At 39.4% G+C, this 20282-nt stretch overlaps 1 protein-coding gene across 2 annotated transcripts in view; it reads left to right on the top strand.

Annotated features, from left to right (window-relative positions):
• Positions 1–18658, top strand: part of aldh4a1 (aldehyde dehydrogenase 4 family, member A1) — a 47397-nt gene extending 28739 nt beyond the window's left edge. For both annotated transcript variants that reach the window (XM_060852173.1, XM_060852174.1), the window contains 6 exons: positions 1801–1997; positions 12088–12135; positions 12263–12415; positions 13434–13555; positions 16386–16504; positions 17448–18658. In XM_060852173.1, coding sequence (XP_060708156.1) covers positions 1801–1997; positions 12088–12135; positions 12263–12415; positions 13434–13555; positions 16386–16504; positions 17448–17560 — 752 coding nt within the window. In that variant the 3' untranslated portion in view covers positions 17561–18658. The remainder of the gene's footprint in view (positions 1–1800; positions 1998–12087; positions 12136–12262; positions 12416–13433; positions 13556–16385; positions 16505–17447) is intronic.
• Positions 18659–20282: the final 1624 nt, after the last annotated feature.

Here is a 20282-nt window from a genome sequence, read left to right as displayed (position 1 = left end):
GCCCATTATTGATGTACTGATTTTGTACAAAGGCAAATGGTTAAGAGCCCAAAATATTTTGAACAATGAATTGAGAAGGCAAAACTAACATCACAGGAAGCATGAATTCTGTAAACTTTCTATATGCTGTGAGTAACAAAATATTGCTAAGATCCCAGTACTTAAAACAAAACATCAAGAACCTCCACTGCTTTGGACTAAAACCTTGACCTTTTTTTCACCTGCTCCAGCTCCATGGTTTTTTTCTAGCTTGCACTGATAGTGCTATTTATTTGCATCAATCAAAATTTTAAAACTGGAACTACAAGATCTCTGTGCTCCATCACACTGCTAGATCTTTTGCCCTAGTTGTGCTAGCCCTGCATATTTTTTCCCTTCAGTTAATTATTCAATGTCGTTTTGACGGCATCAATTAAATCTGTCTCCAACACACTTACTGGCAATCCATTAACCTTTGGCTGCTGCTCACTCACATTTACAGGTCTCCAAAGTAACTGCATATAAACAACAAACAAAATTACAGCACCGGAACAAGACCCTTTGGTCCCCCTAGCCTGCGCCGATCCAAATTCTCTATCTAAACCTGTTGTCTATTTTCTAAGGATCTGGATCCCTCTGTTCCCTAATGATTTCATGTATCTGTATCTGTCTAGATACAGCTTAAATGATGCTATCATGCTAACCTCTATCACCTCCACCGGCAATGCGTCCCAGGCACCAACCCTGTGCATAAAGAACTTTGCACGCATATCTCCCTTAAACTTTTCCCCTCTCACCTTTGAACTCATGACCTCTAGTAATTGAATCCCCCCTCCCCACTGGGGAAAAAAAATCTTTTTGCATTGACCCTGTCTATACCTCTATTCATCCTGTTTATACCTCTATCCACCCTGTCTATACCTCATGATTTTGTAGACCTCAATGAGGTCCCTCCTCAACCTCCATTCTTGTATTAAAAATATTCCTAAGCTATTCAACTTCTCTTCATAGCTCACACCCTCCATACAACCAACTTCCTGGTGAACCTCCTCTGCACCCTTTTTCCAAAGCATTCACATTCTTTTGGTAATGTGGCGACCAGAACTTTACGCAGTATTCCAAATATGGCTGAACCAAATGTAACATGGTTACAACTGTAACATGACCTGCCAACTCCTGTACTCAATACCCAGTCCAATGAAGGAACGCATGCTGTATGCCTTCTTGACCACTCTATGGCATTGCATTGCCACCTTCAAGGTACAGTGGACCTGAACACCCAGATCTCTCTGTACATCAATTTTCCCCAGGACTTTTCCATTTACCGTTTAGTTTGCTCTTGAATTGGATGTTCCAAAATGCATCACCTCGCATTTGCCTGGATTGAGCGCCTCTGCCATTTTTCTGCCCAACTCTCCAATCTATCTATATTCTGCTGCATTCTCAGACAGTCCCCTTCCCTATCTAAGCTACTCCACCAATCTTAGTGTCATCTGTAAACTTGCTAATCAGACCCCCAAACCTTCCTCCAGATCGTTTATGTATATCAGAAACAACAGTGGTCCCAACATGGATCCCTGGAACACCACTGGTCACAGTTCTCCATTTTGAGAAATCGCCTTCCACTACTACTGTCTGTCAGCTGCTGCCCAGCCAGTTCTTTATCCATCCAGCCAAATCACCCTGGACCCCATGTGACTTCACTTTCTCCAGCAGCCTACCATGGGGAAGCTTATCAAATGCCTTACTGAAGTCCATGTATATGACATCTACAGCCCTTCCCTCATTAATCAACTCTAAGGATAATTTTTATATTTGCAGAATGTGGTGGTAAGAACTTTCACTTCGTGCACAAATCAGCTGATATTGGCAGTGTGGTAAATGGTACCATTCGTTCTGCCTTTGAGTATGGAGGGCAAAAATGTTCAGCCTGTTCAAGAATGTATGTACCTGATTCATTGTGGCCTGAAATTAAAAAAAATCTCCTGGAGGAGCAGAAGAAAATTAAAGTGGGAAATGTAAGTAAGACAAAATTCAAACCACTTGTTATGACTTTTTTTATTTTTATTGAGGATCCCAGGTGAAATGCCAGGGGCCATAAGGTAGGATAACACCAAAGCTGAAGATAGTAAATGTGGTAAATCAAGAAGAGTGATCAGGTGAACTAAGTTTGTGCTTAAGCCTGTGGATTGAAGATGATGTGACAAAGCTGGGTATAATGGCTTTTATATACCTTGAATATGAAACACAAATTGTAGTGAGAAACTATGTCATACCCTAAATTGATGCTGATAATATGCTTTTGATTATTTCCAAGGCTACAGGATTGAAAGAGGTAGCACTTTTAGCATTTCATAATCAATATCATTGTTTGCACATTATTCCACACTGTCTATGAAACCTTCCCTATCCAATATTCCATCTCTAGACTGCTGTGAATTCCATCCTCTTTCCCGATGTACACTGGCTGAATGCCAAAATTTAAGCCATCATACCTATGACCTCTGGAATTCCTTTCCAGAATTCCTCTATTCAGTTGTCTGCTTCCATTCTTCAAAGACGTCTTGCTTCAAAAGTTAGCTGTAAGGTCACCTTCCTTTATTTTCTTTGTTCCCTCTCCTGTTTATCAGCCTCCTTGTGAAATACCTTGCACGTTTGTCTTTTATTATTGGAATTTTAGGAATGCAAATGGTAATTTTTCTGTAAAGGTTTGCTGATCATTTCTGGAAACTGGAATGACTTTGTGGAACCTTGCCAGTGTTCATAAGATTTATTACAGTAAAATTGTCTAAAATGTGCGCAATCATCTCCAATACTATGAAGAAAACAGAAAGCAAGAATCTTTGAGTGTAGCAGCCACTTACTTGCAAGATAAATAAAATAATACTTGAAACAGTGTCAACTTATTTATTACCAAACATGTGAATTCACGGAAAGAGACTGGATCTCTTCATTTTAATTGCCTAAATGCCAAAACAGAAAACTAGCAAAGACTGAAATTTTTGACAAAGGTGTGGGCCTGATAATATTTGTAAACAAGCAGATATACTGAAAAGTTCAGTGGTACATAGGCACGAATTCAGGTACAGGGGATATCTGAAATCTCTTCAGCTTGTTTTTTTAATACAGCAAAAAAAACCCTAAAGAACAAATATGTATGTTTAACAAATAACAGATTCAAAATTTGCTGAGAAAAAGAGGGAAACTAAAAGTGAGAGGTTTACTCTCCCTAAGCAATCTGGGATATCCTACAAATTTTAATCATCTCACTACTCTTTTTTTTTGGTGTGGTGGTTTTTCCTGACACTTTGGTGTCTATAGGGAATGCATTTTCCACCAAATCTACTTGCGCAAATACTAATATCTTCCTGGAAAAGTTTTTTTTATTACATAAAATACAAAAAAACCCAGGTCTTGGAGACTTTGACTTCAATAAACTTTCCAATTATCCTGTCTTATTCCCATACTACCCCAATAATGTTGCAGCCTTACATGAACTATTTTGAATAAAAGCCGTATTTTTAAGTAGCTTCAGAGGGAAATAGGTATTGTCAAAGTAGCACTGTGGAACTGACATTTGCTGAAGGGTTATACCCAAACATTAACCTGCCTTTCCTCTTTTAGACATAAATATTTCAAATATTTTCTAATGTAAGGCTATAAATTACTGTTGGTGATATTAGCAAACAGATACTTAACATTCCTGCATATCATTCCTCCATCCAATTTTTTTTGAAAGCATGCAGTTAACCTGATTTAAAGTGAGTGGAAGAATGCATTACATTAAAATAACTGACATAGGAATGCAATATGAATACACTGAACATTGGTGTGTTCCAGGCACCAGCAGTAATTATTGATCTAGGCTGACATGACTTTTTTTATTTTTCAATGGAAGTAAAAACTTTCAAGTAAAAATATATTTCAATAATTTAAAACCAAAATCACAAAGGTATATGTTGTACCATGTACATTTTTATTTTGTTTTTCCCCTGTATTCTTTCTTGGGTTTTGGATGTTACAGGCAAATTATTGATTACCCATCCCTAACTGCCCTGGAGTCTAATGGCTTGCTGGCCATGTCACAAGGCAGTGAAGTGTCCACACTTTGCAGTGCATCTGGAGTATACGCCAGACCTGGAAACAGAAGTAGATTTCCTTCCCTAAAAGACATTGGTGCACCAGATGGGCTTTTACAATAACCAGCAGTAGTTTCATGGACACAATTACTGAAATCAGCTTTTATATTCCTATTTTACTAACTAAATTTAAATTCCGTTAATTGTCATGGTATGATTTTAACTTATGTCACCAGGATAGTAGCCTCAGCCTCTGGGTTACTAGTCCCATGATGTTACTCCTGCTTTACTGATGTGCTCTCGGATGAACCTGATTGCAGTTAGGGCTCTCCAGCTCTCTCACACACATTTCCCAGCTACCATACAGTAACAAGTATCCTTTGAGTATGTAATCCAAAGATCCTAGCTGACCAGCTTCAGGGCAGTAAACTCCAATAAAATTCTAAAAATGGGGCTATCAGTGTCATCCTCTGAGTTAAACAAAGTTGATTACCATTTCCATTACAATTTCAATCTGTTATTTCCAATTACTACATATGCAATTGTCAAAAAGTGCAAATTTAACCAGATAATATATTTATGCCAGGAGCAACTTCCCCTGACTCAAAGCTTTCTATTGCTTGTCCTGAATGAATCTTCAGATGAGACAGCTTTTCAATAAATTCCACTAAATTCCTTTGAAAACACACAAATGGTTTAATTTCAAAGACAAAACCTAATGCTCTGAATTTAATTTTCAAAATGAACTAAGGATTTAATTCATGTTAGTTCTCAGGCCTCATTTAAATGTAGTTGATTCTCTCCCAGCATCAGTGATGTGAAATCACTTGACAGGATTTGGGAAGCTGGAATGTTGTCCTTCAGGATTGGATCTGTAGGTAGGTCAGGGACGTGATTACAGAATGGCGTTTTGGGGCTGAGGAATCTGGAGAAGGGAAAGCCTCTGATTTTAAAATTAAAAGTTACTGTTCTAGATCTTCTGAGCATGCAGTTCCTTGGTACTAGGGTTCACTAGTGAAACCAGATCCAAAACAAAATCTTGTCTTACACAATTAAAATAGCTTTTGAATCTGACATCATCACACCCTGATTATTGCATCCCAACCAAAATGTAGCTAGAGGTTCGTGAGAACATGGCAAATAAGCTGCTGCCATGATCTCAGCTGCTGCCATGATCTCAGCTGCTGCTAACTTTGATGTCATTGGATGTCATAAACTAACAGGTTTATGCCCGTGTTTAGGTACCACACAGCCTCCTCCCATCTATTTGTATCTAGCTCCACCGATCACATTCATTCATTTCTTTGTCTCCTTGTGTTTATTTAGCTTCCACTTGAATATGTCAATGCAGTTGATTTCCACGTCACTCCCCGTAGTAGCAAGTCTACCTCCCTAAGTAAAGCAATTTCTTTGTATTTGCTTTTGTATTTATTAATGACTTGCATCTGTTGGTCTTGTGTGGGGCATAATCACTGGCGAGAAGCAATTGGGCTGACTGGTCTGCTTCTGTGCTGAAATATTTTGCATTCCTTTTGCAATGAGGCCACAGTGGCCTCACAGCACCAGGGACCCCGGTTCGATTCCCGCCTCGGGCAACTGTGTGTGGAGTTTGCACATTCTCCTCATGTCTGCGTAGGTTTCTTCCAGGTGCTCTGGTTTCCTCCCACAATCTAAAGATGTGCAGGTCAGGTGAACTGCCCATGCAAAATTTCCCATAATGCGAGGTGCATTAGTCAGAGGTAAATATAGGGTAGGGAAATGAGTGCGAGTGGGTTACTCTTTGGAGGGTCGGTGTGGACTTGTTGGGCCGAAGGGCTTGTTTCTATACTCTAATCTAATTTAATTTATTCAGTTATTTCTCAAAAGGTACAATTCTTAAACCTAAGCCTATGGCAAAGCTTTTCATGTTTAACAACTTGAAAGAATTTTCTCTGAATCTCTCTCCTCACTGATAATTTCAAAATGACCTTACATCACTAACATGTAATGTGAGAAACATAGAAGATAGGAGGAGGCCATTCAGCCCTTCAAGCTTGCTTCACCATTCATCACAATTATGGCTGATCATCCAAGTCAGTAGTCTAATCCTGCTTTCTTCCCATAGCCTTTTGATTGCATTCGCCTCAAGTGCTATATCTAGTCGCATCTTGAATATGTTCAGTGTTTTGGCATCAACTACTTTCTGTGGTAATGAATTTCACAGGCTCACCACTCTTTGGGTGAAGAAATGTCTCCTCATCTCCATGCTAAATGGTCCACCTCAAATCCTCGGGCTATGACCCCTGGTTCTGGAAGCACTATTGGGAATAACCTCCCTGCATCTACCCTGTCAAGTCCAGTTAGAATTTTATATATCTCCTTGAGATCTCCCACCACAAGCTTGAACTCCAGCGACAAGAATCTTAACATAGTCAATCTCTCCTTGTTTGTAAGTCCCTGGAATCAGCCTAGCAAACCTTTGCTGCACTCCCTCAAGAGCAAGAACATCCTTCCTCAGAAAAGGAGACCAAAACTGCACACGGTATTCTAGGCGTAGCCTCACCAATACCTTTTATAACTGCAACAACAACTGCAACTCTAAACCACTCGCAGTGAAGACCGACGTGCCACTTGCCGTCTTTACCACCTGCTGCACCATGCTTACCTTCAGTGACTGATGCACAAGGACACCCAGGTTCTGTTGTACAGTCCCCTCTCCCAGTTTACAGCCATTCAGGGTTTTGCTTCTAAAGTGAATAACCTCATATTTATCAAACTAACCTCCTCCTATTCATTCCATCACAGTTAATTTTTTAAAAATTAAAGTCTTGATTTCTACAGTGCCTTTCAGGATTTTGGGATGACTGTTCAGTTTATAGCCAGTTAAGGATTTTACTAAGTACTCAATGTTGTCGTTTGAAAGTATATGTTCCAGCAGGATCCCACAGACAGCAGTGAGATGATTTTAATGTTGATTTAGGAATGATTTTGGCCAGCACACTGGGGAAACCTCACTTTGTTCTCTGAAATAATTATGTGGAATCTTTTATGTACTGTATCCCTGATTTTTGTGGGCACATCTCTGGAATAGGACTGAACCCATGACCTTTTGAATCAGAGCCAATAATGTTACCACCAAGCTGTAGTCAACAACTAAATCTCCTTTTAACCTTCTCTCCTCCAGCAGAAGTAATACTGCTGAATCAGGTCTGTCAGGGATGCATAGAACACAGAACATAGAAAAGGGCAGCACAGAACAAGCCCTTCAGCCCATGATGTTGTGCCGAGGATTATTTCTAATCTGAAACAAAATAATCTAACCTATGCATCCCTCAATCCACTGCTGTCCATGTGCATGTCCAGCAGTCATTAATGACTCTGCTTCCACCACCACTGCTGGCAACTCATTCCATGCATGCACCTACCTCTGACATCTCCTCTATACCTTCCTCCTAATATCTTAAAACTATGACCCTTCGTGGCAGTCAATCCTGCGCTGGGGAAAAATCTCTGGCTATTGACTCTATCCATGCCTCTCATTACCTTGTATACCTCGATCAGGTCATCTCTCTTCCTCCTCCTCCTCCTCCTCCTCTCCAGAGAGAAAAGTCCAAGCTTAGTCAACCTCTCTTCGTAAGACAAGCCCTCCAGTCCAGGCAGCATCCTAGTAAACCTTCTTTGCATCCTCTGCAAAGCCTCCGTATCTTTCCTATACTAGGGCGACCAGAACTGGAGACAATATTCCAAGTGTGGTCTCACCAGGGACTTGTAGAGCTGCAGCAAAACTTCGCAGCTCTTAAACCCAATCCTCCCGTTAATGAAAGCCAAAACACCAAATGTTTTCTTAACTTGGGTGGCAACTTGGATCTATGCATTAAAACATCAAGATCCCTCTGTTCTTCCACACTGCCAAGAATCTTGTCTTTAATCCTATATTCAGCATTTGGGTTCGACCTTCCAAAATGCATCACTTTGCATTTATCCAGGTTGAACTCCATCTGGTACTTCTCAGCCCAGTTCTGCATCCTGTCTATGTTGCACTGCAGCTTGCAGTAGCCCTCGATACTAACAGCGGCACCTCCAACCTTTTGTGTCATCAGCAAAGTTACTAATCCACCCCTCAACCTCTTCATCCAAGTCATTTATAAAAACTACAAAGAGCAGAGGCCCAAGAACAGAGCCCTGTGGGACACCACTGACCTCCAGGCAGAATACTTTACATCTACAACCACCTCTGCTTTCTGTCAGTCAACTAATTTTGAATCCAGACAGCCAAATCTCCCTGAATCCCATACCTCCTGGCTTTATGAATGAGCCTACCATGGGGAACACTATCAACTGCCTTGCTGAAGTCCATATACACTACATCCACTGCTCGACCTTCGTCGCCCTGTCTTGTCACCTCAAAGAACTCAATAAGATTTGTGAGGCATGATCTGCCCCTCACAAAGCCACACTGACTGCCTTTAATCATGCTAAGTTTTTCCAAATAGTCATAAATCCTATCCCTCAGAATTTTTCCCAAACCTTGCTGATCACAGATGTAAGACTGACTGGTTTGTAAGTATCAGGGATTTCCCTATTCGTCTTCTTGAAAAGAGGAACAACATTCACCTCCCTCCTATCCTCTGGTACAACTCCCCTGGAGAGTAAGGAAGGGAAGATTTTCGCACCGTCTTAGCAATCTCCTTTCTCGGTTTCTGGAGCAACCTAGGATAAATCTGGTATGGCCCTGGGGACTTATCAATCATGTTTGCCAAAATGTCCACCACATTAACTTCATCAATCTTGATCTGCTCAAGCCTGTTTCCCAGCTCCGCAAAGTTCTCGTTCACAATAAGGTCCCTTTCCTTGGTGAAAACTGAAGCAAAAAACTCATTTAGGGTTTCCCCTATCTGCTGAGACTCCACGTACAAGTTCCCTATGCTGTCCCTCACCAGCCCTACCTTCTCCCTGATCAGTCTCTTATTCCTCACATCTGAGTAAAATGCCTTTGGGTTATCTCTTATCCTTCCTGCCAAGCCTTTATCGTGCCCCCTCCTGGCTGTTCAGAGTCTCCACATATCTGTGCCCTTTCTGTGGAACAATTGCTCCCAATCTGTACTTCCCAACTCCTGTCTGATAGTATCATAATTTCCTTTTCCCCAATTAAATATCTTTCGTTGGTAACTGCTCCTTTCCCTCTCCAAGGCTATGGTAAACGTGAGGCAGTTGTGGTCACTGTCACCAAAGTGTTCTCCCACCGCAAGATCTGACACCTGTCCTGGCTCATTGCTGAGCAGCAAAATGGCCTCTCTTCTCATCCGTCTGTCTACATACTAAGTAAGGAAACCTCCTGAACACCCCTGACAAAAACTCCTCCATCCAAACCATCTGCATTATGGAGGTTCCAGTCAATATTGGGAAAGTTAAAGTCATCCATAAAAACAACCCTGCTACATGTGCATTTTTCCAAAATCTGCCAGCCTATGAGTTCTTCAATCTCCCTATTATACTTGGGGGTCTGTAGAAACCCCCCAATGCGGTGGCTGCTCGTTTGCTGTTCCTAACTTCGATCCACACTGACTCAGTAGACAAACCTTTGCTTCCGTAGCTGTGGTGCACTCTCTGATTAGCAATGCTACACCCTCTCCTCTTTTTCCATCCTCCCTGTTCTTTTTAAATGCTCCAAACCCTGGAATCTCTAGCAACCGTTACTGCCCCTGTGAAACCCGCGTCTCTGTTATGGCCACAACATCATAGTCCCAAGTACTGATCCATGCTCTAAGTCATCACTCTTATTTCTGACCCTCCTTGCGTTAAAACAGACACACTTTAACCGATACCTTTGTTTTATCTTGTGAAAAACCTTCCCAATAGATTCACTACATTCTGTCACTGCCCCATCTACAATTACCCCACTCTTAGATATGTAGTTCTGGTTCCCACCTCATTGCCAAACTAGCTTAAACCCTCCCGAACCATATGAGTAAATCTCCACCCACGATATTTATGCCCTTCCAGTTCAGGTGCAACCCGTCCTTCATGTACAGGTCCCACCTTCCCTAGAAGGCATCCTAATGGTCTAAGTATCTGAAGCCCTCCCTCCTGCACCATCTTCGCAGCCATGTGTTAAGCTGATCTCACTGACTGTTCCTCACCTCACTGCCTCATGGCACCAGTAGCAAACCTGAGATCACCACTCTACTCATCCTGCTCTTCAGCTTCCAACCTAGCTCTCTGTAGTCACTTTTCAGATCCTCAATCCTTTTCCTGGCTATATCATTGGTGCCAATATGTACCACGATGTACTTAAGATAAAACTAGATAAACACAAAGAAAGAAAGAGTAAGACCATAAGAAATAGGAACAGAAGTAGGCCATTTGGCCCCTTGAGCTGCATCACCATTCAGGAGTGTCATGGTTGATCTGATATACCTCACATCCACTTTCTTGTATTTTTCTGTAACCTTTCATTCCCCTACTGATCAAGAATCTACCTCTGTATCTCATCCTTAAACATACACAAGGACTCTGCACCCACAGCTCTACAGCTAGGAGTTCCAAAGTTACTCAGCCCTCTGAAAGAAGAAATTCCTCCTCATCTATGGCCGAAGGGCCTGTTCTGTGTTGTATTGTTCTATGTTCTATCTCAGTCTTAGATTGGTGCCTTTTTATCCTGAGGCTGTGCCCTCTGGTCCTATACACACTCAGGCCGGTACGCATCGTCTCAGCATTTACTCTGTCAAACCTCTTAAGAATGCCAAATGTTTCAGTAAAATCACCTCTCATTCTTCTAAATTCCAATGAGTAGCCCCAAATTGCTCATAAGCCCTCCTCCTCCGCCGCCCAACCATACTGGGTACCATTCTGGTGAATCTATTCCAAATTGCCTCCAATTAAATAATGTCTTTCCTTTAAATAATGGGACCAAAACTGCTCCCATTACTTGGGATGTGGTTTTACTTGGCACCTTGTACAGTTGCACTAAGAGCTCCCTGCTCTTACTCTCAGAACCTCTTGTAATAAGGGCCAACATTCTAATTTTTCTTTTAGTTTAACCTATTTTTTTTTCTAATTATGTTAAGAGCAGGTGGGTCTTGAACCTGGGTTGCTTGATCCATGGGTAGGGACGCTACCACTATGCCACAAGAGTCCCCTTTGCCAACATTCCTGGTTTTCCTGATTACCAGCTGTATCTGTGCTCGCTTTCTGTTTCATGCATAAGGACCCCAAGTCCCTTTGTGTTGCAGTTTTTCTCTCTTGTTTGTAAAATGAACAACTTCATATATTCCCACACTGTATTCCATTTGCTAACTTTTTGCCTATTTTCTTAACCTTTCGATGTCTGTGTAAACTGTCTATATCCCCCTTGCAACTTGCGTTTCCACACAGTAAAAGAATGTGCAAATATAATTAAGTAAAGTGAGGTGATAGAACTCTCATATGCATGCACCTGCTGAACCAAATTTCTTGCTGTGCTGTTGATGTATTGATGTACCCCAAACACTGCCTCTGGCTTCTTGTGAATCCCCATTACCCATCCATGCCTACAGCCTCTGTGATGCATTTGGGACTTTTTTTTACGTTAAAGACACAATACAAGTGCAAGCTGTAGTCTTAGTGACAGCATGTACTGCTTAATTTATGTAAAGCAGTTTATGTAAAACATTTCCAATGCACTGATGTAGCATTCCCAAAGCCCGCATTAGTAATTTTGCAATCTTTCTGTTTAACATTGACATTCCTAGGAATGACATTGAGATTGCAAAAAAAATACAAAATTTAAAATTTTGAGTGCTTTATAGGTGGGAAATAGGCAATTGGTCTTAATTAGGTCTAATCACAGACTGCTGGGACAAGTGAAAAGTCACAATCTAATTTGCTCCCAACATCCCTAAGTTGCTTAAACCATGTACAATATAGAAATGTGTAAAATTATTCTTTGCAGATTTCTGGATTGTGTTGAAATGTATGGTTTTTGCATAAGATGTGAATTGTAAATAGTCTATTGAGTCAAAGTTGCATTGTGATGCTAATTTGTATTCTGATAATGTTTTATCTCTTATAGCCAGTGGATGACTTTGAAACATTCTTTTCAGCAGTTATCGATAACAAGGTAAAAACTTTTAGGCATGCAATGTGCCTTATTCTTAGTAATTTAGAGAAGATTTCACCAGTCATATTTTTGTCCTGTGTGTTACTGCAAAATAATTTTTTTCTCTAATAATAAATTTCTTCCTCAGTCCTTTGCTCGGATAAAGAAATGGATTGAGCATGCTCAGTCCTCCCCAAATCTAACAATAATTTCGGGTGGAAAATGTGACGACAAAATTGGTTATTTTGTGGAGCCATCAATTATAGAGACAAACGATCCTCAGGATCCCATAATGAGAGAGGTAAGATTGTCATCAGTCACAGAATTCCTGCCAGTTAATGAGGAAATATCTAATTTTCAAAAGGAAGTCAAATTGATGACATTATTGAGCCTCTCTAATTTGATCTAAGTGAGAAGCCCCATGGATCTGTGTCCATATGTTGTTGTAATATGCTCAAGTGCAATATGTTCATATTGAACGTAGTTTAGACTTATCAACATTTGCTCAAGAAACATTTGCACAAATATGCCAGAAGAGAAAAATCCTAATTATTCAGATACTGAGAATATCTGCAGTCTCCCTGCTTATTGTCCCATGCAAATTGCGAATTAAAATTGTTTTGGATGTAGTATTGCCTGTCACTGGGTAGGACGGGTGTGGTTTATTTACAGTTCTGTAAAACCCATGAGTTTTGATAATAACAGTGGAGATGCGGGCAAGAGCAGAGTTATTGCCTTCACAGTTGTGCAGCACTGCTGCTTTCCAATGTTTTAATTCCCAGTGTTTGCAGACAGGGGCCAGCCTCATTAATATTCAAATATCAATTCATCATGATGTCATTTGAACTCCGTGCCAATTTATTCCATGTTGAGTCTTGCATGGTACAAACCACACACAGAAAAGCTGCAAGTTATTATTTCTTTGTGGAGGAACTGCACTTCCTCTGCCAACACACTTATTGCTCTTTTGTTTCCCCTTTCCTGCACCCATATCAATCACGTGGCTACTGCAAACAGCTCCCTCATCTTCTGAATTGTGGTTACTTATTGTCTAGAATCCTGTTCCGAACAACCAGTCTCCTGTTCGGTTCTGTTGTGCTCGGACAGGAGTCTTGTTTTAGGATATGCTGATCTGACCAAGGCGGGGGGTGAGGGTGGAGAGGTAGTGGTGGTGATGACTGAAATGTCTGTGGCCTCTTACCAGTAGACTTTACCAGCTGTCATGCCTCTGCACAGTCCAACTTTAAAATGGATCTCAGGTTTCTGCTGCTGTGCAATTATCTGGAAGAGCGTAACTGTGAAATATGATTTACTTTCAGGAAATCTTTGGACCAATCGTGACTGTATATGTTTACCCTGAAACCAAATACCAGGAAATTCTCCACTTGATTGATACAAGCACCCCTTATGGTCTCACCGGCTCTGTTTTTGCACAGGATAAGTACGTTTTTTGTTAGTTTGGGGACGCTTTTGACTGAAACTTTGATAAGTGGTACTAAGTGCTTCGTGCAATATATAGAGTAGCCTGTGCCAGTCTTAGTTGTTTAAAAATAAGTTTTTAGAATCACCAGTAAAAGTTTTTTTTTTGTTTATAAACAATCAATATGTATGATTTTAAAATGCATCCATTGTATTTCAGCCATTATACCTTTCAAACATCAGAAAGAAAAAGAAAGCCAGTCATTTATTGCTAGTTTCCCCAACCTGAAGATCTTCCTGGAATGATGAATCGTGGCTCTTCCCATAACTGCTGCCCGAACACAGTGAGATCAGTGATTCAAGTGTCCCATTGCAGCGCACCCCTGATTCAGTGAGATCACTGACAAAGTGCTGCAGGGGGCTGATGTATTGGGAATTGGGCTTGTTGGTATTAATACTGACTGAATTAAACATAATCCACTTGACCCACTTCAATCTCCGAGTTATTTCCACTGATGCATTCTTCATCATTGAACTAGAAGCAAACTGATCAATTTCTCCAGCTCACATTTCACAATTCCTGCCCTCCTTACAGTTTTCTCCCAATCTGTATCACAGTAATTGCTGTCTGCCTTTTAGCATCATTCAGGACTGATTCCTGGGATAGCAGGACTGACGTACAGGGAGAGACTGAATTGGCTAGGACTGTTCACTGGTATTTAGAAAAATGGGGTGTGTGGGGGGGATGTCTTATTGAACTAATAAAATTCTAATAGTATTAAACAGGGTAGATGTAGGAAGAACGTTCTTGACCGGGGAGTCCCAAACCAGAGATCACAGCCTTAAGGATTAGGGGCAGGCTTTTTAGGTCAGAGATGAGAAATTCCTTCATCTAGAGAGTGATGAGCATGTGGAATGCTCTGCAACAGGTATCAGTGGAGTCCAGAACATTGAATATTTTACAGAAGGCAATAAATATAGCTGTTGGGGCTGAAGGGATCAAAGCATATGGGTAGAAAGCGGGAACAGGGTACTGAGTTGCATGATCAGCCATAATCGTATTGAATGACAGCACAAACTGAAAGGGCTAAATGGTCCATTGATGCTCCAATGTTCTGTGTTTCTAAATTATTCCTTTTATTCTTCTTGGTATTTGCTCTTCCATTTCCTTTTTGGACATTGATGGTCTATACTTTACATCTAGCAGTGTATAACACCTGTACTGTTTCTTGTCTCTAACCAAATAGAAATCATCATTGAGTTCTCAAGTGCACTTACCTTTCCAGGTCTGTAACCACGTGTTTCCCTTATTTGTTTCTCCATGTCTGAAATGATACTGGAATCTAGACTGCAAAATGGTTAAGTGAATTGACCTGAACACTGATATGTGGGAGAGGGGTTCTGAGCATTTTACAGTTAATTAGGTATATCATAATTAAAGCTGCTTCTTCAAGATATGGAGAAGCCAGTGTTGGACTGGGGTGGACAAAGTTACAAATCACACAACACTAGGTTGTAGTCCAAAAGATTTATTTGGAAGCACTAGCTTTCGGAGCTCTGCTCCTTCATCCGGTAGCTGTGGAGCAGAACCATAAGACACAGAATTTATAGCAAAAGATTACAGTGTCATGCAGCTGAAATGATATATTGAATACACCTAGATTACTGTTAACCCTTTCATATTTTAGAATGAGTTGCAGGTTTTGGTTCATTAATATGTAAATCCCAGAACTTCTTTTAAGTCACATTCTCGAGGTAATCTAAGGTTTTGTATTTTTTAAAAAAGTGACATCTCAGCTCAGACAATGCATTAAAGGAGTGAGGTTATAGCTTGTCTGTATCCCAGTCTTGAGTCTATTCCCAAAGTAGAAATTTATAAAATATTGTATATGGATTGACTGCCTGCATGGACGGCCTGCAGACTGAATGCTTTTTGAGCAAAATAGAAAGTATTTGCAAATACAAATTCACCCCATACACTTGTATGTGTGTGCGTGTGTGAGAGTATAAGGGTGTATGTGTATGAGGGTCCTGCTCCACAGCTACCTGAAGGAGCAGCGCTCTGAAAGCTAGTGCTTCCAAAATAAACCTTTTGGACTGTAACCTCGTGTTGTGTGATTTTTAACTTTGTCCTGCTTCTTCAAGACAGTTGGGAACATACAGTGACCAACTTGGAAATAAAGATAAATGCAAAAGAAGATAGCCAGTGCCAGCACCTAAGGTGTCACACAGGTTTCCCTGTCGTTGATCAGTAGAAAAGGAAAATTGGAGAGATTAAGTTTGGTAAAACCGTTGGTGACTAGTTACAACTACAAAGAAGCAGTAATGGGATGCGTGTACTTATTTGTCTTTCTGCTTGGCATCTACTAGAAAGTAAACCTATGAAAGAATCAGTGACTTATGACAGGTGGATGTTTTATTTAGAATTTTTTTCATTTGATAGAAATACTACCATTTAATAAATTCCAACATACTATTTATAATATTTGTATATTTCAAACATGGGTAATTCTGAATAGAGCAACTTGCAATTAATTTTGAATGTATGAACACTAAAGTTAAGCAACAAGACCATTCCATCTGAATTCTAGGATGTGTGTCATGCTATCGTAAGACTACTTATGGTGATATGATGTCAAGGCATAATAAATCTAACATTCAGGAACTAACATACTTTGGAATATACTTACCATAACAGGCAATATCTTGTACCTTGTATGTTATATACATCCGGCCCAATTTTAATTTGTAGCAACACACAATTGCCCAAATTTCAAATGAACACCTCTCTTTAAAAATGACTCTCCTTACATTGATTTTGTTTTTAAATTTTAAAACATTGCTTATTTCAGAAATGTTATAGCTGAAGCAAGTAAAATCCTACGGTATTCTGCTGGAAACTTCTACATCAATGACAAGTCAACTGGTTCTGTTGTGGCACAGCAGCCATTTGGAGGAGCTCGTATCTCTGGTAAGTGGATTGAGTTTGGAAGAGGCTTTTTGTTAATCATGTTATATTGAGTCGTATTTCTGTATAATTTTTCAGCCAGTGTCCATTTATTCCAAATTCCTTTCGAGTGTCACATTTATTTATCAAGATGTTCATTTATGGTTTTAAATCCTGTACAATGCTTTAATATTAAAGAATGAATTTTCTGTTGTTTGACTCTTTTACATTGAATCATCTTAAGGTTGCCATCTTGAGTGCAAGTACACTTATCTCTTTATATTGCATCTGGGTTATTAGTTAAAGTTGAATTTAATATGAGGAATTTAATCTTTACATACGCAGAAAATTAAATTTAAATTCTTGCATATTGTTTATTGGAAGGCTCTTTCCTGTGCCCATCTCATCCAGTGTAAAAAGTTAGTACAGCAAACCTTTTATTAACTAGGACCTATAGGACCAGGAGTGTGCTGGTTGATCAAATATTCTGGACAATTGAGAGGTATGTATAACCACAGTAAACCCTCACAAAACACAGCTTCAAGACATCAACATTTCTCAAAACATCTACGTAAAGGCATCAACCTCCTAAAGTCAATGTAAAAACTCCACAGTAAGTAATAGAAACATAATGCAGGAGGTACATACATCATTGTTATACTGTTTTTACAGTATAATAACTTGGTATTTGAGATATATAACTTTGCCAGATTATCAAGAGTGCTGTAATACTTGATCTTTAAAAACCACATCCAAAAAACTGCAGAGGTCTAAAGACCTGTCTGCCATTGATTATTTGAAAAGTACATGTTTTAAGTTGTACAAATCAGATATAACAAGGAAAGCTGGAATAAAATTTTGCATTAGCATTACATGACCACTACGAGTGTTTTGTAACTCTATCAATGCTTTGAAAATGGGAAGGATTTCTTGATAATTGAGTGGTTTCAATTTTCCTTTTTCCAAGGAACCAATGACAAGGCTGGAGGTCCCCATTATATCCTCCGTTGGACATCACCACAATCTGTAAAGGAGACTCACGTTCCCTTGACTAAATGGAGGTATCCTTATATGGATTAGATCTTTAAAAGCAGCAGTATTGTGCTCCAGTGAATATTTTTACAATGTAGTACTGTGAAGTTTTCACTTAAACGCTTACTGTTAAGCCATTAGCTTAAGATTATGTCCAGCCATCCATTTGGAAAATGCTCCTTCTGTCAACAGTTGTATTTGAATGGGTTTAAAGTTTAAATTGTCAAACATCTGCCTCAACAACAGTCAAAACAATGATCTGGATTTTTCTGTAATACTTTGAAGACTAAGTGAGGATATGTTTTGATAATTGTATATGTAATTTTAATGACATCCTGTGCATTTTATCAGTGTATGGTTAAATAATGTCATTCACAGTGTTGACCTAGCAGAATTTTATTGAGTATATTTCAACTGCAGATTAAAGTTGTTTTCAATGCTCAAACAAAAGGATACTTACTAATGATTTTCAACAACCACAGTATTTTTATATGATTATCTAATTTTGTTTTAGTCTTATTTTTATGGTATAACTGTGTGAAAATTCACAAGCTGAAAATAATTCATTAATGTAAATTTGAACTCAACTTGCACTGTCGGAAGCACTAAATACACTTGCAATAATTGTAAGCATCCAGTTAATCACCAGAAATATTTAAATAATGGTAAAATACTGGAGCACAGCACTGGAGGAAAACTAGGAATTTACTGACTTCAGAATGTTTATTAATTATTTTTATCCTGTGGTGAATTGTTTTCAATTATACATTTTTTTGATGAGTGTAATTTGGTGTCTTTAGTTAAAATAAATCTTGTTGGTTTATGCTACAACCAGTCCAGCAATGTCTGGAATCTAGGTAGGAACAATATGAGAACAATTTTAGAATTGTTTTATTGTGGGAAGCTCTGTTTGTGCCTTTATAAGCAACAACTAGAAGTTGTGCAGGAAAAAAATGCTAATATGGCCGAATGGTGACTCAAAAGTTAAATACAAGATGCAAATCTTCCAGAATGAAGAATTCAGTTTGAAAAAACATCCAATATTTACCATATTTGTGAAAGAATGTGAAAATGATTGCATTTGGAATGGGATTATAACAACTGAGTTTTTTTGCTGAATAAAATTAAAGATTATCTGAAATCAAATGTCCTGCTTTCTCTTGCATTTTTGCCTCTCCTCTTTGAACCTACTTGAATGTTACTTTTCCAGATCTGGAGTTTCCAAAAAATATAAAACTGCATAACCAAATGCCATGATGTGGAGGTGCTGGTGTTGGACTGGGGTAGACAAAGTTAAAAATCACACAACACCAGGTTATAGTCCAACAGGTTTATTTGGAAGCACAAGCTTTTAGAGCGTTGCTCCTTCAACAGTAGCTAGAGGGGCAGGATCATAAGTCACAGAATTTATCGTAAAAGATCAAAGTGTCATACAACTGATGCGAAGTACTAAACAAACCTAGATTGCTGTTAAGTCTTTAATCACTTAGAATGGGGACCAGGTTTCGAGTATCAATATATAAATCCCAGATCTTCTTTCCAGTCACAGTTGTCAGATAATTTAAGGTTTTATAAAAAATCTGTAGGCAGTCAGTCCATGTGACATATTTTATAAATTTTTACTTTGGAAATAAAACCAATCTGACTCAAGGTTAGGATGCAGACAGACTCTAATCTCACACCTTTAATGTATTGTCTGAGCTGAGATGTCACTTTTTAAAAATAAAACATTAAGGGTATTGTACTCCTTTTAACTGACAGCAAGGAATGCTGCTTGGTTGTATTACTGCACTAACCGGCAAGGCAGCACAAGTATGCAACAAGAATGTAGGTATGCATTTAGAGCTAATGAGCAGCTTTGAGTCGCAGCCTAGTTGGGTCGGTCAGCTGGGTCCATATCCAGGAGCAGCAAGTATCCCTGCTGCAGTTTCAATTAATAATTATAGTTCATCCTGAAGCACAGGTCTCAAAGTCCTGAACGACAGGTGCATGTGACTTATCCCATGGATTTTACCAGTAGATGTTATTTCTTTGCAGCCAGCTAAAAGCTGAAGTCACCAGGTAACTGGTCTGACTTCCATATGGAGAATTCATGCCATCTACATTGCTCACGGTGGATGGTAGGATGGAAAGCTGCATATTAATTAGGTGAGCTGTACAATTAATAAGGCTGTAAATGAACAACAATCCTCCATAACAAGCAAATTACCACTGCTTAATGAGAATCACATTTTTAAAAATGCAGTGACTGTTCCTGGAGAAAAGTCAAGTGAGGCCTAACATGTGCCCTATGTTGTTGATCAGGCTCCTTCAAGATTCCACCCAAAGTCTCTGACCTGCTGTTCTAATCATAATTTTTATTTGGCTAGTCCAGTAAAAATTCTGGTCAATGCTAATTCTCAGGATGTTAGGGATTTGATGCAATGCCATTGAATGTCAAGAGAAGGTGACTAGATTTTCCTTTCTTGAGAGATAGTCTGTCTAGTACATATGTGATCTGAATATTAATTGAAACTTTTCAGCACAAGTCTGGATGCTGTCCAGTTTTCACTGCTGCATCGGGCAGAGATTACTTAATTATCTGAAGAGTTGCAAAGAAACACTACAATCAGCAGTGATCACCTCTACTTCTGACCTTGTATCCTATATAGGAAACCAACATTCTCCAGTATTAAATAAACTGTACAAAGAATAGTGCCATTAAATAAAACACTTTCCAAATTAGATTTGGAAAAATAGTCATGCTTCTTCCCTCCCTAGCTCGTAATTC

This window comes from Hemiscyllium ocellatum, chromosome 37 (genome assembly GCF_020745735.1).
Source record: "Hemiscyllium ocellatum isolate sHemOce1 chromosome 37, sHemOce1.pat.X.cur, whole genome shotgun sequence".
NCBI classification, from domain to species: Eukaryota; Metazoa; Chordata; class Chondrichthyes; order Orectolobiformes; family Hemiscylliidae; genus Hemiscyllium; species Hemiscyllium ocellatum.
The sequence above is the reverse complement of the archived record's forward strand: the minus strand, read 5'-3'. Positions and strand labels throughout refer to the sequence as shown.